This window comes from Lissotriton helveticus, chromosome 1_1 (genome assembly GCF_964261635.1).
Source record: "Lissotriton helveticus chromosome 1_1, aLisHel1.1, whole genome shotgun sequence".
In the NCBI taxonomy this organism is placed as follows: domain Eukaryota; kingdom Metazoa; phylum Chordata; class Amphibia; order Caudata; family Salamandridae; genus Lissotriton; species Lissotriton helveticus.
Genome location: NC_136057.1, coordinates 2,139,223,175 through 2,139,242,974, shown reverse-complemented (window position 1 = coordinate 2,139,242,974; position 19,800 = coordinate 2,139,223,175). Strand labels below are relative to the sequence as shown.

Sequence of the window (19,800 nt, the reverse complement as noted above, 5' to 3'; positions counted from 1 at the left end):
ACGATATTAGCAAGACGCTGATCACGTGGGAGGGAGCCAGAGTCGCGGGACTCTAGGAACATATCACGAAGATATGGAGCCAGTTTGTCTGGACACAATTTATACAGTTCAATGGGCAGACCATTAGGACCCATGGCCTTGCCAGAGCGGACTGAACGAATGGCGGTAGCCACCTCTTCAGCCGAAAGCACCACGTCCATCAGGTCTCTGTCAGCCGCCGACAGGCAGGGCAAAGTAATATCGCGAAGCAACAAATGAGAGTCAGCCTCCGGCCTGTCAAAGACCGGAGCATACACAATTCGGAAGTGCTCCGCAAAGCATTCAACAATTGCAGCCGGGTCAGTCACACACACTCCGTCCAGGTTCTCAATCACAGGAACTACACGACTCGCCCTTTCTTTCTTGTCCAGCCACGCAATCAATTTACCCGCCTTATCCCCAACATCATACAGTCTGCCCTGCGGTTCCCTGCTCATGACCTTCGCACATCAGTAACCAGGGTCCTATAATCTAATTGTTTGAGGCTGAGGGAATGAAGTTTGGCACGGGACACTCCGCGCTCCAAGTCACTCTCCAGCGCGGTTATCTCTGCCTCCAGACGGACCACCTCTTCATGCTTGCTTTTCTCCTGGCATTAGCGATCAGACATAAAGCCTGCCCACGTATCACAGTCTTAAACGCCTCCCACAACGATACAGCAGATGACACAGACCCCACATTTTCTACAGAATAGTGATTGAGGGATTTCATGAATTCGGTACGGGTCTTGGGATTGCGAAGAAACCAGGGGTTTATAGGGGCGACCCGTCCCTCATTACTCATAGTAGTATCCATGCTAAGCCAGACTGGGGATTGGTCGGATATGCCCTGGGTGAGGTGCCACACCTCCCCAATGAAGGAGGACAGCGCCGCCGGCAACAGAATATAGTCGAGTCTGGACAGACTGCCATGGGCTCCAGAGTGAAAGGTGTATTGCATCTGATCCGGGTGCAGCAACCTCCAACAATCCACCAGACCCAGTGTCTCCAAGAACCCACTCAACCAGGATTGCGACTTGGGAAGTTCCCGGGGGGGGTAGCGATCTATGTTACCGAAGACAACCAAATTGAAGTCTCCGCCTATCACCAAGATGCCCTCAGGGAGCCCCAGTACTACACGCCTAAGATCCGCAAAAGTCGAGGTCTGTAGACCTGGCGGGATATAGACAGTAACAAATGAGACCGTCCTCCCCTCCCATCTACCAGTGAGAGCAGCATAGCGCCCCCTATCGTCAAGAATCACATCATCGATTGCCAAGGGGAGGGAGGACCTGACGAGGATACCCACACCCCTAGAACCAGAGGTGAAGCCAGAGTGTGCCACAAGACGATACCCTCGCCGATTCATGGCATGGCACGTGTTCCCAACCAGATGCGTTTCCTGCAACAACACAATATCGGGGGAGAGGCGCCGCAATAACTGTATAACAACACCCCGTTTTATCCTATCCCCCAACCCATTGACATTCCAAAACATTAGTTTCAACCCACTAACCCCCATCCCAGAAAGAAGTGCAGAATCCACCCCATAATGAACACAATGACCTGACCAAGAAGGAATACAATACGTTGCCTTGAAAGAAACCCACAAACACCCAAGAACCCCCCACCACCCCCCAATTAGAACCCGTTACAACACCCCCCACCCTGCACCCCTGCGTTAGACTCAAAAGCCACCCCAACTTGCAGTGTGCCTGTTGCCCTATCATTAAACTAGTCTACGAAAAGAAACCCCTGAGGAGGAAAGAGTCCCACTCCCCCGCCACCCTCGGGTATATAGCAATAGAACACAGTAATAGAAGAAGTATCGAACCCAGCCGAATATCACGTGAATGTTCAGAAATCAGGAATCATAATGTCACTCTTGTTCCGATACGCCGCCCTCGGCTCCACCCGGATGCCCGGTTGAGTCAGTCTGTTTGGGAAGGGTATCCAGCCAGTCACTAACTCCGTCAGGACGATCAAAGAAGAAAGTCCGGTCTTCGTATTCGACACGCAGCCTGGTTGGAAATAGCATTGCATATTTCAGGCCCAAGTCTCTCAGCCTTCGCTTCACTCCCTGAAACCCCATCCTTTGTCTCTGAACAAGCTGCGTGAAGTCCGGGTAGAAACTCACCATCGTGTTCTCGAATTTTACGGGGCCACTTACTCTCGAGGCCTGTAGGATAGTGTCTCTGTCCCTAAAATTGAAGATCCTGGCGATGATAGGTCTCGGTGAGGCGCCCGACTTCGGTTTTCCGCCCGGCACTCGATGGGCACGCTCCACGGCAAATAATTTACTCGGGCCTGTGGGGGCCAGGTGTTTCAAGACAATGTCTTCCACAAGGAGATCAGTTGCCAAAGCACCAGAAGTTTCAGGGACCCCAATAAGGCGTATGTTGTTGCGCCGGGCCCTGTTTTCAAAATCCTCCAGTCGATGGACCATGAGATCGTTGGAGGAGCGCAAGCGTCCAACTTCCGTCTGCAGATCAGAGACATCTGTCGTGAGGCTAGAAGTCTTCAGGTCCAGAGACTTGACCCTTTCATTGGTCTTTGACAAATCAGCCCTGATCAAAGTAACATCAACTGCTACAGTGTCAATTTTGAGAGCGAGAGCCTCATATTGCTGACCAATGGAAGCCTTCATGTTGGCAATGGCGCCCATGACATCCTGCAAAGTCAATTTGGTCAACGCAGTCGGGTCGTCAGTGGGGCCCTCCAAAGCTCGACTGGCGCCACCGGGGGACCCCTTAGGTTGGGTATAGCGATCCATGACGTTGGTTTGTATCGGTCCCCCGCGTAGAGGCGTTTTAGTCTTCCGCTTCTCGTTGTCAGGCCTGGTGGTCATTTTGAATGGTGAGCCCCGAAGGGGCCCGCAAGACCTGGTGAAAATGGCCGCTCACCACCAGACCACTGAAAATCACGAAGGTGGGCAGAAAGGGCAAAAGCAACAGCTCAGCCCAACACCCAAACCCTCACGACAGTTGGCGTATAGTCAGGAAGCAGAGTTAGGCTGGACCCCGATGGGGGCGCGAGGCAATCACGCAATCAGAGGAGGCAGAGGCCCAGAAACGAAACCGAAAGTCCACTCAGGGCAACAAGGGTAGCCCCTCAGGCCGTTGTTGTTCAATTACTCCCCGGCGTCTTGGTGTGCCAGCTCCCGGTGTCGCCGTAGGGCGGGCCTCCAAAACTCCGATCGGCGTATCTGCGGTTCCCGAAGTCCAAATGAAATTTTGAAAACAGCTAAGGTGTCAGCTGAGGTTCATCTTCAAGAACCCGTGGTCAAAGTCAGGATATCTTTCAGGATATATGCGGAGGGCAGCGAGGGACTCTGGAGCCCTGTGCTCACGCGGCCATCTCGGATGCGCGCGTAGCTCCTCCCTCAACGCCACACATTTTCAATGAGGTGGTTAGGCCCAATAACCCTTTTTCCACTGTCTTTATAAAATGATATCCCCGTTTGTATTCTAAGGAATTGTGACAGTGCTGACGATAATGTGTTTATGCATTTTGCTGCTAGTAATGGCACGTGTACTGTACCAGAGAGCACGTTAGTTAAAATAAACATTTTAAACTATACCATGACTCTGATTACTTTTATTGTGGACAAGTATGAGTGAGTGATTTGATTGATTAGATGTGAAGGTTTATTTGATGGTGCATGATCCTTTTCATGACCTTTTACCATTAGATTCCTAAAGATAAGGAAAAGAATGATCAAGGTTTCTGATTTAATAGTGATGTCTTGGGGTCTACTTTATCTAATGAAGTTGTTATTTTTAGACAGATCCTCAGAATTGTATGTTGTTTTATAAACTGCTATTTGTACTATGACTCTACTTATGCTAGATCCATTTATATTTTTTCCTACAACTCTTTGTTGTAACTTTAGTGATTGTGGCACACTATTTTGTTGTTGTCTAAAGAATTTCTTTAAGCTTTTTTCAGGCTTTTTCGATAATGCCTTTTCAGAATGATCTTCATCTTGTAGAGAATATGCACCATTTAATGTTTTATTTTTCACTGTAGGTAGACTGGCGACATTAGTTAAATTAAGCCTAGTTTAATTTTCCATGTTTACCAGTTTGTAGCGTGGTTCAGTGTGCTTGAAATTCTCTGCTTGAAATTCTTTTTTTTAACATATCTTTTTATTTAAAAAATATAACAAAAAGTAATTCGATGACAGGTGATGTTTGTATTCACAATGCAAAGATACAAGAACACATTGATAACTGTTCAAAATTGCGGGAACCTAGCAACAATCAATTGCGCTATCAAGAACACACAATGTAGCGACTTAATCAAGGTCCCTCCCTTTACATAATTTCATGAGTGGCATCCTCAATAGGTTCACATAGTTCCACCCAGTATGCATTCCACTTTCCACATATTTTAGTCCACCTGGACCGACAGCCGCTTCCCACATAATCCATACTCTTAACCCGCATACACGAATCCAGATCTCTCTTCCAGTCTCCCAAATTCTGGCTCAGGTCAGACATCTACATATGCGCTATATTCCTCTTGGCCACTATTAATAGTGTGCTCGAAATTCTTGTTGTCACTCAAGGGCAAGCTTTAGGCTTCTTTTCATTAGTAACGTCTTGCAAAGTGGCAAGGATAGAAGCAATTTTATGTATGAATGTCATGCAGTTTTTTGGAGTCAGATTATTTGTCTAACGCGCAAGATATTACGTCAAGCAAACTGGTCAACTTTTAATCTGTAACCACTATGCGACTTGCCATTTTTTGTAAAAGCTCCGCCTGCATCTCTATATTCTTAGATTGCCAATTCTGAGGGGGAGCAGAGGGATTTTAACATGCTTAGTTGAGCATCTGCTACCAATGGGACTGTTGGGGAAGAGGTAGTACTGCTCAGAATAATGATATTGTTACCCCTTTTGGAGCTTATAAAAGCATGTAGGGGATTTCTTAAATCTGATTTGTCACATAGAAGCTTAACAGACCTCTCTAGATATGTCTCTTCATTACATATGAGGTTTTTAAAATATTTCCTATATAGTATCTTTACAAAATAATAGTGTTTCAGTGCATATTTCATGTTCGGGAACAGGCTGTGATTGTTGTAAAATATCTACCACAATATCAATGTGAGTATCCTTACAGGATTGAACTTATACTAATTTTCGTTGTGTTTATTTTTTAAAAGCAAACTTTGATTGAGCCCACTCTCTGATGTTCATAATGTCAGATTCATGGGTGAAATAATTCAATATTTTACACTTTTTTTTTAAAAACAAATTTTATTGATAGATCACATTGAAATCGCAGAGCTCTGTTCCCCAGAGGCAACTGCCAACCATTTGAATGTACATAACGCATTGCAATTCATCAAGTTTTTGACATCAAAACAAGTATAAAATGAATGCAATTAACCCCCCCCCTCGCCCCCCCAACACTCCTCCCACCCCCAAACCTCGCCCCCCCCCCCCCGGCACAGTTCCATACAATGTCAGCAATTTGTGTACACATAGCCACTGGCACAGCACGCTCAAACATCCAGTACTGTGTCCTGTTCCGGCGGAGGCTCAAGCCAGATGCCCCTGAAATCAGCCCAGCGAATATTTTACACTTTCAACCTTCAATCAACCGTATTCTTTTGTTGTAGCAATAATTAAGGAACCTTCTGTCCTAACACCTAACAATCCCCTCGAACGTTGCACACTTCACTCATGTTTCTAAATGATGAAGGAATCAGCAAAGTTCGATGGTGGGACTTCTTCCTTTGTACACTTGTCTAGGAATATTTTCCAGTACTTGATAACCTAATTATATTTGACAAGATGAATTACTCCATGACTTGCCCCATGACTGTTAGAGCAGATCCCCTTATTGACTGCATGCTTGAAAATGAGGAATGTTACAACCACCTTAAAGACTAAAGACCCTCTGCAGTCATTGCTCACTGTATACATTTTATTTGCTCAGGATTTCGGGCAGCCTGTATGCACTGTTGTGCCTCAGAATTATTGATTTTCATTCTCCCTTACAACAGATGTTCCAGCAATAAAATAATACAAGCAGGAGGGAGGTGTACACCATGTGTACAATTAGAACATATTTGTTCTGTTCAGAATGTATGTATTGCTATGTGTATGTTGAGGCAAATGTGTAATTTAAATTATTACACTTAAAAAGCATGCAAGGTGTAAAGTTGAATCATCAGCAATTGCTTTTCATTTAAATTACTTAAAATCATCTTCATAAGTAGGGCAAATGCTTGCAGTGTTCTGTATAGAATGGCAGCCAGACTCACCTAGTCCAGTAAAATAGGACACAGATTTTAGCGCCTTTTTCTCCTGATGTACGGAACGCAGATTCTTGGTTCACTATCCCATCTTTCCAGATTCAATAAAATGAGTGCCAATTTTTAATAGATAATTCAGTATAAAAATGTTCTGTGTATAGCGTTTGAGGTGAAATGCTCCTTGAATATGACATTTTAATATTGTATTTTGTTTTTTAGTTGTTTTAGATGCTTGAGATATCCTTTGTTAAATGCACAGCTGGATCAACAACCAGAAAACACAGATGAACATCCCTTCAGAATCTTTGCTACTGACATTTTGGTAAGTAAAATAATTGTTGATCTTGCCAGGTTTTCCCAAACAAACCTACAGATCCACCATTAAGACTCTGCTTGGTCTAGAAATAGTCAAAGGGATTCCGTGTGTTTTGTAAAGGTGTACATGAATATCCAGTGTTATAGATTAAAGATGCTGCAGTGATTTTGATATGCAGAGATGTTACTAATAAACTCTGAAGCCTACTTTTATCTCCCTATTCCTCTGTTTGATGTTTGGCCTTTACATGAAGAATGAGTTAAAACAGTAAAACCTGTATGTTTGGTAATTTTTATGTAGGCATTTTTGGAGTGTAGCTATGGAAAAGAGCATCGCATCAAATGTGAATAGGAAGGGCTGTGAAAAAGCATTGGAGACAGACGAATGCACAATGTATGAGTGCTCTACACTTCTGCTGCCCCTAGTCCAGCAAACTGTGTCACATACTCTCTCCCCTGTCTTTTTAAAAAAAAAAACGTATTTTATTGTCAGACTGCACATATGTTGCAGGGCTACAACTGCATTATCAAACATTACATCAGCCAGAGGGCAATCGACTTTTCATTTGAAACAAAAATGAGCAAATAAATGATGAGGCTATGCATATGAAACTATCGTCGTCCCCCCAAACATCCCCTCACCTCCCTACTCCCCCACACCCTCCCCAAAAGTCGCACAAGGTCCACAGAGTCCCACCTACAAACAACCATTATAGCACAGATAAATAGGTGCATATGTACACCTGCCCCCTGAGCACCCCCACCCCACACCAAGCCAATGCCACACAACCCATCGGTCACTCCCCCGGAAGATCTTCTGTCACAACAGGAGGCTTTAGCCACAGGCCCGATAGTCTGCCCAGCGTTTCCATATTTAATAGTGTTTTCGCAGGCACCCCCTGGCAACAAAGATCAGCTGTCCAATTCCATACTAAAGTCCAGACCATTTTTCAACGCCGCTACAGACTGGGCCCGTAGATCTTTCCACGCCCTGGCTATGTCCCTTTTTGCCAAAGTGAGGCCAAGCTGCATCAGATGTCTTTTATACACATTGCACCCTACCCCCTCCATTACGTGTAGCAGGGCAAACTGTGGCGTACGTGGGAGCTCCCACCCCAACACTTCCGATAGACAGGCTAAGACCCCCCTCCAGAACCGATCCAGGAAACCACAACAGCAGACGGTAGGCAGAAACGCGCCCTCCTCCAGGCCACATCGGAGGCACTCCGGTGAGGCAATCAGTCCCACCTACCACAGCCGAACCCTGGTGAAGTAGACCCTGTGCAAATATTTAAATTGAATGAGACGGTGACGCATTGCTATGGTCTCTCCCCTGGCGGCGGCCAAAGCCTTCCTCCAATCCTCCTCAAGCACGCCCACGTCCTCCTCCCATGCCTTCCCAGAGCCTTTGCAGCATAGGGGAGCAATGCGTAACCAGGGACTGATAGATTCGGGACATCTTCTTTGTCTCCAGGTCCCCCATAAGCACTTTTGCTTCTAGTGGACTAAACTCGGGGAGAGACTCTAGTCCCGCTAGACTGGGGGACAGTGCATGTACCGAAAGAACTGGGAGCGAGGCATGCCAAATTCTTTTTGTAGGTCTTGAAAGGATTGAGTGTCGTGCCCCTCAGAACATCCCCCAGGGTCGAGATTCCAATGTCATCCCATCCCCTGAAGCCCTATAGCGTCGCGAGGCTGGGCAATCGCCCATTGTTCCACAGGAGGGTTTCCCCCATCAGGGTATTCCACCACCCCATACGGCGCAGTGCCTGCCCCCAAAGTTGAAACACCCCCCGCGTGGCCGATGGCAGCGCGCCCCGCAGCGGCGCCGAGTAAAGAATAGTGTGCAATGTGTGGGACCCCATGAGATAGCGTTCTAATGCATATGCCGGGTCCCCCCTGTCGCCATACCACCACTCATTCAGGACCAGTAGGTGTGAGGCCTGATAGTATGAAAGGATGTCCGAGGTCGCCAACCCTCCGCAGTAGCTGGAGAGGAAGCATGTGCGCAGCGCTACACGCACAGCTCCACCCTCCCACAAAAACTGCCCGAGCACAGAGTTCATCAGCCGGAACCATTTAGGCGGGATGTGATACGGGTGATTCTGGAGTTGTTAAATCAGCCGAGGGAGGGCTACCATCTTAAAAATTGCTGATCTGCCATAGAGTGTCAGAGGCATACGCGACCAGATGTTGAGATCTGCACGAACTCGCTCCAATACCGACACCAGATTCCGCTCCCAGGAGATGGCCGGCACCTCCGAGAGAAACACACCTGATATTTGAGGCCCCCCCAACACAACCTAATGTGTGGATGCCTAATCACCGACCCTCGTCCGCTTCCCCCAGCACCCACATCGTGGATTTGCGGGGGTTCATGTATAACCCCAATGATTCCCCGAAGATCTGCATTATCCGCAGGAGGCACGGCCCCGTTCTATACAGATCCGTAAGAAAAAAAAGGACATTGTCCGCATATAATGCAATGCTATCGTGCAGCCCCGGCGCCCATTCAAATCCCCTTAGCTGTGCATCTATGCGCATCCACGCAGCCAACGGCTCCATAGCCAGGGCGGATAAATACGGCGACAGGGGGCAAGCCTGCCTGGTGCTGCGCCTGATAGAGAAACTGGAAGAAACCGCTCCTGCCACCCGAACTGACGCCGTCAGATCCGTGTATAACAGTGTCAGGTAGGTCATGAAATGGGGGCCGAGATTAAGACGGGGCAGCAGTGCGAACAAATAGACCCAGCTCAGCGAGTCGAAAGCCCTGTCCATGTCGGCCAAGAGGAATGCCGCCTGCTCCACGGTCTGTCGGACAGCCACCATCGCCACCTGCGCCCGCCGTATATTGTGCCTGGTTGCCCTCTGGGGCATGAACCCAGCCTGATCCGGGTGTAGAAGCACTGAGATATGAGGTAGGAGCCGGTTAGCCAATGCTTTGGCTAGGACTCCACGTTCAGGAGAGAAATGGGACGGTAGGAGGTATGGTGCTCCGGGGGCTGACCTGGCTTATGAAATACCACCACTTACGCATGCCTCCAATCTGTGGGGAGCCTACCCTGTTCCCAGGCCTCCTCCAGGGCCGCTCGGTATTGACGGGCTAGCTGTAAGTTATACCGCTTAAAGAATTCAATTGGAAACCCATCCGGTCCGGGAGCCTTCCAAAAGTTGAGCTCGCCCAGGACTGTGCCTAGTTCCTCATCAGTCAGTGGGAGCTCCAACCGATCGCGCACCTCATAGGACACTGCGTTAGACGGCAAATCAGCTATGAACTTGTCCACCACATATTCCGGCAGGCACTCCTGTGGGGCATATAGGTCTGCATAGTTTGCAGCGTAGCTCTCCGCCAGGGCCCTCGGGTCCGTAATCGGAGCTCCCGCCTCATCAAGTATCCCCGGAAGGGTCTGAGCATGGAAAGCGCCTTGACAGAGCCGATGTAGCATTTTACCTGACTTGTTCCCCCACTGACATATTCTGCTGCGCGTTGCCAGCCAGACCTGCCGTGCCTCATCCAACAGAAGAGCTGCATAGGACTGTTGCGCCAGGAGCAACTGTCCCACCGCCTAACCCTCACCCGCCACCCGACTCTGGCGTTCAAGCGCCTCTATTTCTGCTTCGGCCCGCACTAATTCCGCCCTACGTCGCTTATGAGCCGCGGCACACCAGGCAATGTCCACCCCCCGGAGGGTGGGCTTCAAAGCTTCCCACAGCGTCCCGGCGCTGGAGACCGATCCCACATTCCCGACGGTAGTTAGCAGTAGTCTCACTCATGTGCTTCCCGTAGTCCTCCTGCTGCAGGTGCCACACCGAGAGGCGCCAACGGAATGGCTGCCGCCCCCTGCCGATACGGAGATCAACGGACACTGGGGAGCGATCCGAGATCCCGCGAGGGAGATCTCCGCTGACCCTTCCAGCCATTGCACGGGGAACAAAAATGTAGTCTAATCTGGAAAAGGATTTGTGGACTGGTGAAAGATGTGTGTATTCCTGCTTGTCCCCATGTAGGCGCCGCCACGTGTCCACCCAATCTAAGACCACTACCATATCATGCAGTTTTGTGGATTGGCCACTGCCCGGACCCCGCCCAATTTTGTGCCTATCCCTGACCACATCCAGAATATCTTTCCAGTCCCCTCCCACCACTGACAGCGTGTCAGGTATGTCCGCCCACACAGTAAAAAAATTCTCAACCAGCGACCACTGTAGGGGGGCTGGGGCATAGACGCAACCCAGTACCAAAGGATCCTCCCCGACCATGCACCGGATAAACAGGTATCGCCCCTGCGTGTCAGCCCGCTGTTTGGAGTGAACTTATGGGATTCTACGATGCACCAGAATGGCCACCCCCTCGACCCCCCTGTGAAGCCGCCGTGGAAGACTTGCTGGTACCCATAACGCTGCAGACACAGGGCCTTTGTACCCAGTAGGTGGGTTTCTTGTAGCAAAAGAATTTAGACCTTGATCTCTGTACTGGGGTGAATGTATGACATTGTTCTGTATTCTGTCCATCAACTGTTGTTTTTGCATTTGTCACCCCGAGTGGGACGGGTATGCTCTGACGTGAGTCCCGTGCTCTCCACGCCACTGGAGTCAAACTATCCTAGCTGAAGACGGCTGATAGCCAGAAACTGGTCCTAGGATGCTTGATTCCGGTCCAGGGAAGACCTGGCTTGGCAGTTCGGGCTGGATTCTTCCCATGAGGCACAAGGTCCAGGCTGATTTGCATATGGCCATGTCTGAACTGGGGTGGCTTGGCGAGCAAAATAACTATGGATTAAACTCAGATCTGTGACTGGGGGTGAATGTTTTGCCATTGTGCAACATTCCGTCCATCATCTTGTGTGTTTTGCTGTTCACCCTTTGTGGGAAGGGTATGCCCAGACGTGGGTCCCGTGCTCACTCAGCCACTGGAGCAAAGCTATCCTGGCTGAAGACGGCTGATAGCCAGAAACTGGTCCTAGGATGCTTGATTCCCGTCCAGGGAAGACATGGCTTGGCAGTTCGGGCTGGACTGTTCCCATGAGGCACAGGGTCAAGTCTGATTTGTATATGGCCATGTCTGAACTGGGGTGGCTTGGGGAGCAAAATAATGATGGATTAAACCCAGATCTGTGATTGGGGGTGAATGTTTTGCCATGGTGCAACATTCCGTCCATCATCTTGTGTGTTTTGCTGTTCACCCTATGTGGGAAGGGTATGCCCAGACGTGGGTCCCGTGCTCACTAAGCCACTGGAGTCAAGCTATTCTGGCTGAAGACGGATGATAGCCAGAAACCGGTCCTAGGATGCTTGATTCCGGTCCAGGGAAGACATGGCTTGGCAGTTCGGGCTGCACTGTTCCCACGATGGATTAAACCCAGATCTGTGACTGGGGGTGAATGTTTTGCCATTGTGCAACATTCTGTCCATCCTCTTGTGTGTTTTGCTATAGACTGGGGAGGTCAGGTTCTTGCAAACAGGTGTATTAAAGAAATGTGAGGGGAATGGGTACAGGCAAGTGAGAGACTTTCTTAACTCAGAGTCCTGGAAAAATTGGCCGGAGATAGAGATTGGGCTGCTTCCCTAGAGCGCTGAGAGAAAGATCCAAACTAAGCGTAGCGATACAAGAAACAACCGATAAGCGATCAGTAAGCACCTGGGTGAAATTTTTTAATGAAAATAAATCTTCTGCTGTCTACGAAAAAGCCCTAGATAAATTTCAGAAGAAAGAAGGCTTCCAGATCCCTAGAGCGGTCTGGAATAGAATAAATACATTTAATGTAACAACAATAAGAGGCGCCAATTTTAGAAGAATGCAATTTTCTACATAATGGTTAATATATAGGACCCCATCATTTCTCCATAATATATACCCCCAGATTGAGGACAGGTGTTTTCGCTGCTCAGAGAAGGAAGGAGGTACTTGGTCTCATATTGTTTGGGATTGCCCAAAGATCCAGCAACTGTGGAAGAAATTTAGAAATATCTCAGAACGACAACAGGTCAAGCATTAACTATTGACAAATATATTTCGGTTCTGGGATGCTCTCCAAGCGTAACAATGGCGAAAGTACAAGAGGAAAGGTTATTTATATCGCCCCTGGTGGCAAGATCATTAATTCTACACAATTGGCGAAGTAATACTGTACCCACTTTCCAAGCCTGGAGGGCTAAACTTCATAAAGTTAAAGAGCTGAAGAGATGGTATGCTTTAAGATTAGGGTCTATAATAAAATTTGAGAAATGCTGGAAGTCCACAGGAAATTAATCTGTGATTTGTTTAAAATTAAATGTTAAAGGGAATATATGCACACTGTGGCTCTCTTTAGTAATCTCTGGTTTTATGTATTTTGTCTAGGAATTCTGGTATTTTGATATTGATGTGATCTAATAAAGGATTATGCTTGGGGGAATATGTCAACCAACCAAAAAATTGAAAGGATCGAATCTTTTTATTGACACTAATTAGGGCCTGCCGCAGTAGTCATATACATGTTAAAAGGCAGACCGTGATTCAAAAAGGTGCTAGTCACAAGCTAAGAGGAGGATACACAGCTTGTCGCGTACAACCTAGATTGGCGTGTGGAGGACAAAGGGTGAAGGTCAATCAAGTGCCATATTAGTGTCTGAGTTATCAGGCATGGCTGAGAGAACCATGGCCTTGGTATGTTGTTGCCAAGTGCCTGGTAGACTTTGCAATCCTACGGAGAAATCAAATTAAAAAAGGTGTAACAGAACATATAAATGAACAAGAAACCCCCTCCCTTCCACTCTCCACCCTCTTCCCTTCCAGCGAGGCCATTGAAAGTGTGTAGGATTGCAATGGTGATAATAGTGCCTTAACTTCCCCTTGTTCAGGCAGTAGTAGCTTAAGAATACGCAAGTACATAGGGCAGGTCAGTTACCTGAACTCTGTAGACAGGATGGTGAGAAACGGGTACCAGATTTTCGCTTAGAGCGAACCATGGCCTTGGTATGTTGTTGCCAAGTGCCTGGTAGACTTTGCAATCCTACGGAGAAATCAAATTAAAAAAGGTGTAACAGAACATATAAATGAACAAGAAACCCCCTCCCTTCCACTCTCCACCCTCTTCCCTTCCAGCGAGGCCATTGAAAGTGTGTAGGATTGCAATGGTGATAATAGTGCCTTAACTTCCCCTTGTTCAGGCAGTAGTAGCTTAAGAATACGCAAGTACATAGGGCAGGTCAGTTCCCTGAACTCTGTAGACAGGATGGTGAGAAACGGGTACCAGATTTTCGCTTAGAGCGTGGGATCAGCATTGACGGCCATCGAGAGTCTTTCCATACCCAACAGTGTCGATAGTTTGTGAAGCCATTGCCTATGATCTGGAAGATTGTCTGAGCCCCAATTTGCCAAGAGTTACCTGTGCGCAACATTAAGGACCATAGCTATATGTTGCCCCCTTATGAACCGGGGTTGCCACAGCCTCTCCAGCACTGGCCATCGCAAAGTGTATTCCATTTCTGGATTCGCACCGGTGTATAGTAACAGTATGAGCTAATTTTATAAGCTGTTTTGGTGTGTCCTGTATTAAATGCCGTGTGGTGGGTCCTATAGAATATGTCTCCCAGTCTTTGTCGGAGAGATTACGCCAAAGCTCGTCCGTTTCTTGTCGTCAATTTTGAGGAACAACAATTTTCCAAAGGTCTGCTTGCTTTAGGGTGCATATCCGGGCTGAGCAGCCAGTGAGTGAGTTGGGTATGGGGGAACCTGTCACGTTCCTCTAGAAAGTTTTGTAATTTAAGTTGGTCAAAAGGGATAGGGCCGGAGTGGTCGAAGAGTCAGACGATCCTCTTACAGCCACCCGCCAGCCAGCATTTAGCGACACCCGGTGATAACACGTGAGGAAACTCCGGTTTGCTAATAATGGGGTCATCGGGGAGGGGAATAATGAGAGCCCAGCTGTGCTTACCACCCTGTTCCAGATTTTTAATGTAGGGCTAGTAGCCGGGGATGAGTAGAGTCCCCAAGATCTATGGGCCACGTAGACCCAGTGCTTCTCTGTCATTGGGCAGTTCCATTCTATCATATATCTCAATTGGACTGCTTGGAAGTACCGCAAGACATTCGGAACTCCTAGACTCCCCTCCAGCTTAGTACGTTGCAATAATTGTTACTGCAGTCTGGGTTTTATCCCTTCCCAGATGAAGGGATCTATGTCACAGATGAAGGGATCTATGTCACGTTGGAGCTGACTCAACTCCACTGGGTGAGGGGGGGGGGGGAAAGGAAGCGTCTGGAAGATGAAAAGGGCCCATGGTAGGACATTCATCTTCACTGCGGCTATCCTGTCTAGCAGAGTTAGAGGAAGGAGCTGCCACTGGTCCAGGTCCTCACGGATTGAGGCCCTGAGTCTAGAGTAGTTGGCATGTACGGTTTTCTGGAGGTTCCGGGTCAATACTATTGCTAGGTATGGGAAATCTGCTTCTACCCATTGAAAGGCGTACTGTGTGCGTAAGGCTTGCTCTGTCTGGTTGGATGGTAAGATTAAAGATTTGTGATTTCAGCAGGTTTATCTTGAAGCCTGATATAGACCCGAACGCATCCAGCTCTGAGATGATGGCAGGGAGTAAGGAGAGGGGCCGGGTGACAAAAAATATAATGTTTTCCGCGTAGAGGCTAGACATGTTATTTTAGATTCATTCCACGCATGAAAAATCCGACGTGCATGGATTTATTCATGTATATAGCTTCTGCATTAACTTTGCATCTTTGTATCAGTTGAATACAACCATTTTATTTACAAACCTGCTCTTTACTACTTCATTCAATGTTATTATGAATGTCCCAGTGCACTTTTTAAAGACATTTCGGGACATTTCAACATGGGATAGTCTTCTATGCAAGATTGCTCTGATTTGCCAATAATTGAAGGTCTTGTCTCCTTTTCCTTTTTAGGTCTGGTTTTAGCCAAGACTTTTTTTTAATGTTTTTTTTTATTTATCTTTAAAAATGCATGCTTGCTTCAATAAATAGGGCTTGTAGTCACCAGTTGGTCTTGTGTAGTGCCATTCAAGTTTTGTTTCCGCCCACTGCAATAAAAAGCCTAAGGCAATGGGTTAACCCACACTCGCTGACAGTGACTACATTTTTCCTGTGCACAACATGGTCACCCCCACCTTAAGTAGTGCACTTCAGTGCCAGGGCTTGAGGGGAAAAAATATTTTTTTTTTATGATTTGGGTTGACCGAGCACTGGAGAGTACTCTGCTTTGCCCTCTGCTCACATGTTGGTAGTAAGAAGTATATGTTTTGATTGATGTGTGCTTCCACAAAAATGTTTTTTGCCCTTCTTGCATTTTATTAATTTAGCCAGATGCCTGAGCTAAAACTTTCAGGGGCACACTGATGACATTTTAATGTTGTTAAAGTGGTTTATACAACTATAAAATGTATGGTGTTTGTTTTTGTCTGGCAGCTGCACCGATGGAAGGAGGGCAGCCAATTGGAAACTATTGCAGTCCCAGCACCCTCTCATTTGTGTTTACATGCCCAGGGCTATATCTACATGTTTTTTAGGTCTGGCTGGACAGTGCGTCTGTGATGTGAACTTTGTGACATACAAAAAAATAACTTTCAGAGTAATACTGGGAGACTGGCTTAGGCTCCATCCACATGTTGGTTCGTATGTGTACATTGGGTTGAATTTGTGTGCTTTCATTAAAAAGACTGCTTGTATTCAACTTTTCGCTTCTGGCAGACAGGACTGAGGTGGCTATGGTGGTAAGCCAATGATCATGGTTACAGACCTGATCTGTTATGAAAAGCACTAGGCTTGACATATTTATTGTTAAAAACATATGTTATAGTCAATGGGCATGAATGTGTTGATAGTTATTGCTTTATATTAAAGCCTACGTATAGCGGTTTCGTTACATTGAATCTCACATATTATTGTAACTTCAGTGTGCCAAATAGAAAAGGCCATTCAAGCGAGTCAAACGCTTTTTCTTCATTGAGCAGGACTGCCACAGCAGAAAGCTCTGGATTTATCTGGTCGAGAACAGCGAATATGGTCTTCAAATTTATGGATGTGGAGCGGTCTGGGATAAATCCCAGTTGCATCTGGGATACTATTTGGCTCATTAGCAAAGAGAGACGAGCGGGGCAAGAATCTTAGCCAGTAACTTATTGTCATGGTTCAGCAGTAATAATGGCCTGTAAGAGGTGCATCAGTCCGGGGGCTTGCCTGGTTTTAGTACCAGAGTTATGACCGCTTCACGCATTGATGCTGGACGGCTGCCCCTTGTGAGTGATTACGCATTAACTTCAAGTAGGTGGTGGGCTAGCTCTGCTTTATAGAAAGCTCCAGTAAAGCCATCCAGGCCAGGGGCTTGGTTACTGCTTAAATCATCAATGGCCTGTATAATCTCGTCACAGGAGATAGGGGATGCAAGAAATGATTGTTGTCCAGTATCTGACCATATCATGGCTACCTCCGCCAGATAATCTGCTATTGCTTCTGCAGTAATATCACGGCAGTATGAAAACAGCAAATTGTAATAGTCAAGAAAAGTAGTAGCTATAACATCAGTGCTGTCAATTATAAAACCATCATCCAGTTGATGGCGCATAATCAATGATGTTTGATAGGAGGGACACAATATATTGGCCAGTGTTCGACCTGGGCGATAACCCTCACCGCAAGAGTGGGCTCGTGCATATTTACTAATGTATTTAGGTTCCTGGGCTGCCAAATCTTGAAAGTCCTGTATTTGAGACTGCCATTTGCATAGGCATGAAGTGGAATCCTGGGCGTACGCTTGCATGTCTAAGTCCTGTAGTGCCTGTTCAACCGCTACGAGCTCCCCGCGTATATATCACAGAACACCCACATGTTTCATACTCCTCTAATATTTGCTTTAAAATGCATCCCAGCAAAAGACACACAATTAATGGACGGAATGCAGAACAAATCAAAACATTCACCCAGTCAAGAGATCTAGGTTAAATCCATCATTCTTTTGCTCACCATGCCACCCCAGTTTAGACCTGGCCATATGCAAATCAGTCTTGACCCTGTGCCTCATGGGAACAGTCCAGCCCGAACTGCCAAGCCAGGTCCTCCCTGGACCGGAAACACGAATCCTAGGACCGGTTTCGGGGTTTCACCCCTCTTCAGCCAGGATAACTCCAGTGGCACAGTGAGCCCAGGACCCACGTCTGGGCATACCTGGCGCACTTAGGGCGAGAAAGCAAAAGACAAACAATTGATGGACGGAATGCATAACAAATCAACACATTCACCCCCAGTCAAGAGATCTGGGTTAAATCCATCGTTTTTTTGCTCACCATGCCATTCCAGTTTGGACCCAGCCATATACAAATCAGGATTGACCCTGCGCCCAATGGGAACAGTCCAGCCTGGACTACCAGGCCTGGTCCTCCCTGGACTGGAAACAAGCATCCTAGGACCGGTTTCGGGGTTTCACCCGTCTTCAGCCAGGATAGCTTGATTCCAGCGGCATTTAGAGCAGGGACTCACTTCTGAGCATACCCGTCCCACTCGGCGTGACAAATGCAAAAAGAACTGTTGATGGACAGAATACAGAACAATGTCATACATTTACCCCAGTACAGAGATCTGGGCCTAAATCCATTTTTTTTTACGCACCATGCCATTCCAGTTTGGATCCAGCCATATGCAAATCAGTCTTGACCCTGCGCCCAATGGGAACAGTCCAGCCCGAACTGCCAGGCCAGGTCCTCCCTGGACTGGAAACAGGCATCCTAGGACCGGTTTCGGGGTTTCACCCCTCTTCAGCCAGGATAGCTTAATTCCAGTGGCACAGTGAGCCCTGGACCCACGTCTGGGCATACCTGGCGCACTTAGGGCGAGAAAGCAAAAGACAAACAATTGATGGACGGAATGCAGAACAAATCAACACGTTCACCCCCAGTCAAGAGATCTGGGTTAAATCCATCATTCTTTTGCTTACCATGCCACCCCAGTTTAGACCTGGCCATATGCAAATCAGTCTTGACCCTGTGCCTCATGGGAACAGTCCAGCCTGAACTGCCAAGCCAGGCCCTCCCTGGACCGTAAACAAGAATCCTAGGACCGGTTTTGGGGTTTCACCCCTCATTAGCCAGGATAGCTTAAATCTAGTGGTATAGTGAGCCCGGGACCCACATCTGGGTATACCCGGCGCACTTAGAGCGAGAACGCAAAAGAGACACAATTGATGGATGGAATGCAGAACAAATCAAAACATTCACCCCCAGTCAAGAGATCTGGGTCAAATCGATCATTCTTTTGCTCACCATGCCACCCCAGTTTAAACCTGGCCATATGCAAATCAGTCTTGACCCTGTGCCTCATGGGAACAGTCCAGACCGAACTGTCAAGTCCGGTCCTCCCTGGACCGGCACAAGCACCCCAGAGCATAGAATTGTGTTCTACAGTGCCAATGTTCAGTTGAAACTACTCCGCTATAGCATCTCGTATTACAGATCCAAAGAGTCCAATAGTTAGACGGAAAGCGCCATGGGGCCTTGGGCAATAAAGCTTTGGGAAGCCACAGAGTAAGGAGGACAGGTGAATGGGCCTATAGCATTCTAGGGAGATGTTCGATATTTGTGAGGGTTAGCATCAGGTTTGAGGTGACATACGAGTGGTCAAAACGTGACCAAGACCCGTGTGGGGCAAAGAAAAAGGTATAATTCCTGTCGGAGCCCTGTTTAGAACACCAAGAGTCCACAAGGAGATTAGAATTTTGAAGTGTAGTGAGTGTTTGGAGGGACTGCGGTTTGGTAATGTGTCCAGTGCCTGTTGTATTGCTGGATTCAGAGTAAGGTTGAAGTTGCCCCCCTAATGAGGATCGTGCAGCTTTGGAGCTGGTCAAGTTGTACAGAGACGTTAGTAAAAAAGTCAGGGGATGGGGCGTGGGTGGGCGCTCCTTACAGTTGTTAGATTCCCCATGTTAGACTAATGTTTTGATTTTTTTACCTTTGCCTCAAATTGTAAAGCGCTCTGATATCCTTCGTGATCAAGTTCGGGCTATATAAAACTTTATAAATAAATGAGCGGGCTATGTATACTACTTACCGTGACAGCATGTACATCCCTAGGGGGGTTTCCGGTGGTCATTTACAGACTCACCCCCACTTAACATGGTACAAGTTTGGGGATTGAAGCACTCTGCTCAGTTGGGGAGGTGGGTAGTTCTAGTACTGCGAGGCAGGGAGGGGGAAGGG

The 19,800-nt window shown here is 47.4% G+C and overlaps 1 protein-coding gene across 1 annotated transcript in view; it reads left to right on the top strand.

Moving 5' to 3' along the window:
- The window catches only part of GLMN (glomulin, FKBP associated protein), a 394,839-nt gene that overhangs the window by 174,395 nt on the left and 200,644 nt on the right, over positions 1 to 19,800 (top strand). Inside the window, exon 9 of the mRNA XM_078646323.1 lies at positions 6,505 to 6,607. Coding sequence (XP_078502449.1) covers positions 6,505 to 6,607 — 103 coding nt within the window. The remainder of the gene's footprint in view (positions 1 to 6,504; positions 6,608 to 19,800) is intronic.